Here is a 6,982-nt window from a genome sequence, read left to right as displayed (position 1 = left end):
AGATGCCAGAGCCTTTGGATTGCCTCCATTCCTGAGGATCCTCGGGTTTCTCAAGCTATCAGATACCTTCTGTCTCCAATTTCCTCAGGATCAGTGGCTTGGGCTTTGGCCATGAGCCTGAGCTTGCTGCTAGGGCATCTAGAAGTTGCTTTTCTCTCCACTCCCCCCTTTGCTTTTTCCCAACGGACTCATCTTGCTCTGTATCAGATTTCCACTGAGACCGAACATTCTATGTAGTGTTGCAGAAACAAAGCTGACTCTAGAGAAGTTTGTGTTCAAATTTGTTTAGGTGTTGAATGGTCAGATCCTAATGGGGACAAAGCTGATATCTGCCTTGGCGCCATTCTCAACTGTTGCCTGGTGTGTCTTGCTGCATTCTAGTCAGAAACACATACAGTTTGAAGCAGGATGAGGCAGGGCCCTTGAGTTCTCACCACTGATTTCCCAGTGCTTTTCTTCAAGAAATTTCCCATTTCCTGTTCCTCTCCTTACTCCTGTTTCCTGTTGTCTCCCTGGTGATCTGGATGTTTGTTGCATTGGCCTTTCTCAGAATGCACAGAAAACCCAGCTGATTGTCAGATAGCTACATGCTTTGAGAGGGCTCTGAGCTCTTCAGGTGGATTCCTGTACAATTAAGAATGCTATCTTTTCATACCCAACCCTAAGGATGCACATGGTGCGGGAACCAACCTGGCCAAATCCGAATGATGAAAGCCAATCACAAACTTGACAACAGGTGCATGGAGACGAGACAGTTAGATTTACTTCCTCTTTTCTAAATTGAGAGGTTTCATAGTGAAGAAAATCAGAGTGTTGGGGTTGTAGGGCCCTCAACGCAGTCACCATGAAGCTGGGCTGTGAGCTCCCAGCTTGGGCCCTCTACCTGTCCCCTGCTCTGCTCTGGGCAGCCCAGATGATACCAGGTGAGTACGATGTGAGAATGTAGGTGTGGGAATATGCCAGGCTTTGGGAAAACCCAATGGAAAGAACCATGGACTAATTTTGGCTTTCCAAAGAATCATTGTTCAGGGAGATTAAAAGGTGAGGCATGGTGTGCAAGACTGAACGGCTTTTTCTGGATAAAAGATCTTTAAGCCTTTTTCATCTGAAAAGTTCAACTGTGGTACTTTCTGTAGCTACAGGCTCAACTCTTACTTTTCTGACACAAGCTTCCTGAAGAGTGCTCTGCGCTTGCTGTCCTCACTTTCTCACACCTTGCTCCCCTTCAGTGCTTGTGGTCTGGCGTCTACTGGAACCAGGTTTGCAAAGGGTATAATGACCTCCCTACCCACCAGGTCCTTGACACCGCTTTCTGCTCTTATCCAGCTGGACCTTGCTGCTGAACTGGGCACTGGGATTGCTTTCTCTTTCTTGTACTCTCTATTCCCCTGGCTCCCTTACCACTATTTCTTCTTGTACTACTTGTGTTTCTTGTGGTCCCTTGGTAACATCCTTTAAGCACTACTATTTTCCATAGTAACATCCTTGTCTCTTCTTTCTTTTCACAGTCTCCTCCATGAGCTTATTGTCTGTATAAGTTTTGCCACAATACCTGTATATGTAGGAGAATTATATCTTCAGCTGTAACCATATTTCTAACTTTCACATTTACATACCAAGCTTTATACAGGCACGATTGCTCACAGGTCTCACAGATCTCGGTGAAATGTGGCCAGAAAAGGACTCCTCTGTCACCTGGACCTCCACCTCTTCTAGCTCATCTTATACTGTTTCTGATCTCAGTGAATGGCACCAGCATCCACCCCTAAAGCCCAGCCAAGAAACCTGAGAGAAAAACAGGCCTCTTCCATTTCTTTCATCCTCTATAACTGATCAAGCATCAAGCTGGACAAATGTTACTAACAACATTGGTCTTAGAGCCAGTCACTCCCTGAAACATCTCTAACACTGTCCTAGGTCATGCTTGACTTGGGTCAGTACAATGACAGCCTAACTAATCTGTCAGCCTGATGTCCTTAAAATGAATTCTATGCTCTGTAGCCTGAGTTCTTAAAGTTAAGCCTATCAGCCCAGACTCCTTGTCATTGCACACAAAGGACACCTAAGGTTGGCACTTATTAAGCCTCTTCATTAGCTACTGCCACCTTTTAAGCCTCAGGACTTAGGCTCTAATAAACCTCTGTTAGTCTACAATTATGCTGTTACATTTGACACTTACCCGTCTCCAAGGCTTTGCTTGTGTTCTTCTTCTGCCTGAGATGAGCTCTTTCCATGGCTCCTCGGTTCCCTCCCCTGTTTAGCTTTGTGGCAAGAATTGTAGACTTGGGATTAGATGTTCTAGTTTGAAACCCTTCTTGTAGTTACCAGTTCTACATCACTTTTTTTTTTTTTTAATGTATTTGGTTGTTGCAGGGTCTCACTATGAAGCTCAGACTCATGGTGATCCTCCTGCTTTCAGCCTCCCCAGTGCTGGGATTACAGGTGCGCACCACTAGGCCTGACTCTGGCCAGCTCAGCTCGCCCTGGGGACGGGGCTGGGTATGGCAGGTGGTGTCAGGTATCAAACTGTGGTCCCTGTGCTTGCCTAAGCTTGCCTAAGCAGGTGCTTTAGTCTGCTGAGCTATCTCGCTGGCCCTCTACATCACTTCAAAAGTCACTTTTAGTATCTATGAATTCAGTCTTTTATTTGTAAAGCATAAGGATTACAAAGTGAAAAAAGTCCTGGTAGCCAAAAAGTTTATTTTTAAGAAGGAAAGAAGGCAGACCCAGTTGAGTGACAGTAGGGGAACTGAAAAGATGCATCAGAGTAGTAAATGGAGCCAAGAGAAGACCTAAAGAAAGCACCTGGTGTGACACGGTAAGAATAGGGAAGTAGAGGGAGCCTTGATGAATGAAGCTACAAGGCAAAGAAGAGTCTCAGGGCTACCGGAGTGGAGGAAGACAGGGGCACTGGGGCAAGACAGAACAGAGTGAAGAACTGAGCACCACTCAAGGGCTAGGTAACGAAGAGGGTGAAAGGGCCTGAGGGGCAGAAGGGTCAGTTGCAGAGATGGGAGAAGTGATATTTATCTTGCTGAGATCAATCATGAAGACAGGTGATAGGCTGAGGAGATGTGGTAGGAAATCTATAACTACAATTCAGCCCAGAGGCACAGAATTGTTACCATACAGTGAGGGAGTAGGGGGCCGGAGTAGGGAGGAGGACACAGAAAGGGTTGTCCTTGCTAGGGCAAGTTCAAGGGATAGCGGGCATCTGTTCAGATATCTGAAAATAGGAGGCCTGTTGGGACAGCAGAGGGGAGGAAAGATACAGTGGGGACTAAGAGCACCTTAATACTTAATGTACTCCAGCCTGAAGAGTCATGTGGACTTTGGGAAAATGACAAGGTGGAAGAAAACCTGCAAGAAACCTCTGAGGGTGGATGATGTAGACCTTGAGCCCAGACACACCCTCTTGCTCTGTTCTTTACTCTGTTTTTAAACTTTATTTTTAAAATTTTTTGGCAGAAGCGCCAAAACTCAGGCCCTTGTGCTTGCCAGGGAAGCACTTATTCCACTGAGCCATCTCCCCGGCCCTGTTTTTAAACTTTAGAGGTAAATTTTAATGTGCTTTTTAAGGCTTGTTTCTGTAAAATTTACAAAATGGCAATGAATCACATACCTGGAAAGCTTGTGATGATGAACTGAGAGAATACACGAAAGTGCTGACAGGGTGCAGTTCACGGTAAGCAGCCCATGGATGTTAGAATCTGATGCCCATCTCTCCCTCTTTTCCCATGCCTGCCTGCTGTGGGGTCACGGCTGTGTATGACCTCTGATTTCCTGCACTGACAGATGGATGTCAAGCTGGTGAGTTCACCCTTCCTTCAGGCTCTGCCCCCCCTTTCCCTAAACCACAGTCCTTTCACTGATTGTGCCTGGACACTAGTGACCCAAGGCCAAAGCATCCTTAGGGGTCTCCTGGAAAGATGTATTTGGTATCTTCCTCTTCTTGCCTTGAAAAGGACGATTCTCCCAGGAAAGAGGCAGAACCCTCACAGTGGGTCACTTCTTATTGTTTTTTCTAAGCTATGGCATCATTTTCTGACTGTCTCTTGTCCATGCTTTCTCCAGCTGCCATTATGGACATTGTGCAGTGTGAAGGACCTGTCAGCACCAAGGAGAGCAGCTGCCACTCAAGTGATGACGCGGCTGTAGCCAGCACAGAGGAAGCTGGCTTTCAGGTCAAGGGCTACACTTTCAGCGAACCCTTCCATCTGATCGTGTCTTATGGTGAGGTCCTGGGGAGGCCTGACTAGTGTCCCAGTCCCTTCTGTTAGCTCCACAGCTCACTCAGAAATGCATCCTCTGAAAACTGTCTCCGGTCCCTAGCAGTCAGGAAGCCCTCAGTCCTAGGCCTGAAGGAAGTAGTTCCATATTATAAACTGGGTCAGTCTTGGAAGTGAGAGAGAGGTGGCGAGAAGTATAGTGATACCTTGATTGTTGAATGGCTCTGAGCTAGAACTTTCCACTATTTGAACAGCAAAGTTAAAAAAAAAAATCTGTGCGGTGTTTGTAACTTTGCTCATCGTTGAACTGAAAATCTGACTTGAAAAAGCCTGGTAGGGCTGAGAGTCGCACATCACATTTTGCCACCTACACAAAGGGATGGCAGCTTAGTCTAAGCCCTGCTTCCACACAGACAGGGACACATGGTGCTTGTGGTGCTGCTCAGAAACGCTTCTGCTGTTTTGCTTGGTGTACTTTGTTTGCCTAAAATATCATAACCATGGCTCCAAAGAAACTTGGTGATGCCAGCAATAAAGCTAAGAGGAGAACTGCGGTAGAGTCCAAGAAAAACATCATTGTAATATTTGGTAAAGCCTCAGAAAGTTTAACTTTTGGGTCTCAGAAACAATCATTTATTTAGTTTTCCATAATTTCTTCTGGTAAAATATGTTCAGTTCTAAAACCTTTTGGGGTTGAACACTAGTTTGGAATGAATTGAGCTTGACAACCAAAGTATCACTGTATAACCCTAAGGTTTTCTTTCTTTCTTTTTTCTTTTTTGGCGAAACTGGGAATTGAACTCAGGCCCTTGTGCTTGCCAGGGAAGAGCCTATTCCACTGAGCCATCTCCCCAGCCCCCTTTCTTTCTTTCTTTGAGACAGCATCTCACTATGTAATTCAGGCTGGCCTTGAACTCACTGCCATTCTACTGCCTCAGTCTCCCCAGTGTTAGGATTATAGGTGTGCACCTAGCTGATAGCCACACCTAGCTCATAACTCTTAGATTTCAACCTGGAGGCAAAAAAAAAAAAAAGTCTTATGATTACAAGTTCTATCTGGGAGTAAGGGTCAAGGGACAGCAGGGGGGCAGAGATCTTTGATACTGCTAGGAAACATTCAAGGGATAGAGAGCATGATGGTAGAGCACTAAGAAGTGAGAGGTGCCTGGAGCCTTGGAGAAGGCTTAGATGAGTTTGTTTGGACCCGAGGGAGACAGGGGTTGATGCTTAGCTCTTGCTCTTGGTCACAGACTGGCTGATCCTTCAAGGCCCTTCTGCACCCATATTTGAAGGGGACCCACTAGTTCTGCGCTGTCGGGCCTGGCAAGACTGGCCACTAACTCAAGTCACCTTCTACCAAGATGGCTCAGCCCTGGGCCCCCCTGGACCTAACAGAGAATTCTCCATTGCTGTGGTGCAAGAGGTAAACAGCGGGCACTACCACTGCAGCGGCATCTTCAGGAGCCCTGGCCCTGGGAGCCCAGAGACTGCATCTCCAGTAGCTGTCACAGTGCAAGGTGAGGGCTGGAGACCACGTTGCTCTGGTGGGATTGGGTGAAGAGGGACAAGGTACCAGAAATCATCTTCTTTTGGCCTGGAAATGGAAAGACTGTTGAAGCCTTGAGGTGCGGCTCAGTATCTAAGTGTTGCCCTTCGAGCCATTCAGTCTTATGCAGAGTTCAGTGAGGTGCCTACCACCCACATTTATGCTTTCTGGTACTTGTAGTTTGGGCGTCCGGACTATTATAAGATTTGTCCATCTCTGGTTCTTTCCTAGTCCTGTGTACTTGGAGAGAGAGAGCTTGAAAAATACCAATGAGCCCTTCTAAGAAAGACCACTCCTGACAGAAATGGGGATGGAAGTGTCCATGTTTTGTCTCTTGTGGGACCGCAGACTATAGGATCACTGAGCTTTTCTTTCTTGCCTATCTTTCTCCAAGAACTGTTTCCAGTTCCAGTTCTCAGAGCCTCACCCTCAGCTGAGCTTCAAGAGGGAAGCCCAGTGACTTTGAGCTGTCAGACAAAGTTGTCCCCTCAGAGGTCAGCCACCCGCCTCCTCTTCTCCTTCTACAAGGATGGAAAGACAGTGCGCAACAGGAATCTGTCCTCAGAATTCCAGATACCCATGGCTTCAGTAGAACATTCTGGGTCCTACTGGTGTGAGGCAGCCACAGAGGACAGCCAGGTTTGGAAACATAGCCCCCCGCTGGAGGTCAAGGTACAGGGTGAGTTCCTGTGTGTGTGTGCGTGTGCGTGTGTGTGTGTGCGTGTGTGTGTGTGTTTCTGTGCGTGCGTGTGTGTGTGTGTGTGTGTAAAAACATGGAAGGGGACATGGGATGATTGGTTCTGTGAGTTTGTGTTCACTGAAAGAAAGGGAAAAAAGACATAGAAGAATCAGAAACAATAAGCCAGAGTCCCTGTTGATGGAAGAAATCCTCAATGGAGAACAGGTCTCTCAGACCATGGTGCATACCCCACAGGACCAAGACCCGAGCCAGCCCTATGCTGACTGTCCAACAGAATTTAGGATCCCTACATTATTCCTGGGGTTTTATCAGAATATTATATCTAGAATTAGGAACAGAGTCTGTGGTAAGTTCAGGGAAGAGACATGATGAAAATTCTACTTTGGCATTTGCCTGTAATCCCAGAACTCAGAAGGAGGGGTATTGCTGTGAGTTTGAGGGCCAGGATATGTGGGATACACAGTGATTTTAGAGCTAGCCTGAACTACATAACTCTTTCTAATATAT

The 6,982-nt window shown here is 46.6% G+C and overlaps 1 protein-coding gene across 3 annotated transcripts in view; it reads left to right on the top strand.

Annotated features, from left to right (window-relative positions):
* Positions 1 to 844: 844 nt before the first annotated feature.
* Positions 845 to 6,982, top strand: part of Fcrla (Fc receptor like A) — a 7,234-nt gene continuing 1,096 nt past the window's right edge. For 2 of the 3 annotated variants that reach the window (XM_023699823.1, XM_023699822.1), the window contains exons 1-4: positions 845 to 923; positions 4,075 to 4,233; positions 5,480 to 5,746; positions 6,170 to 6,454. In XM_023699823.1, coding sequence (XP_023555591.1) covers positions 845 to 923; positions 4,075 to 4,233; positions 5,480 to 5,746; positions 6,170 to 6,454 — 790 coding nt within the window. Of the gene's footprint in view, positions 924 to 3,795; positions 3,811 to 4,074; positions 4,234 to 5,479; positions 5,747 to 6,169; positions 6,455 to 6,982 lie in introns of all 3 variants that reach the window. The other variant, XM_004639969.2, reaches the window with a different exon arrangement.

Source organism: Octodon degus, unplaced genomic scaffold (assembly GCF_000260255.1).
Source record: "Octodon degus isolate 3935 unplaced genomic scaffold, OctDeg1.0 scaffold00116, whole genome shotgun sequence".
NCBI lineage: Eukaryota > Metazoa > Chordata > Mammalia > Rodentia > Octodontidae > Octodon > Octodon degus.
Note: the sequence above shows the minus strand (reverse complement) of the source record. Positions and strands in the feature narration are given on the sequence as shown.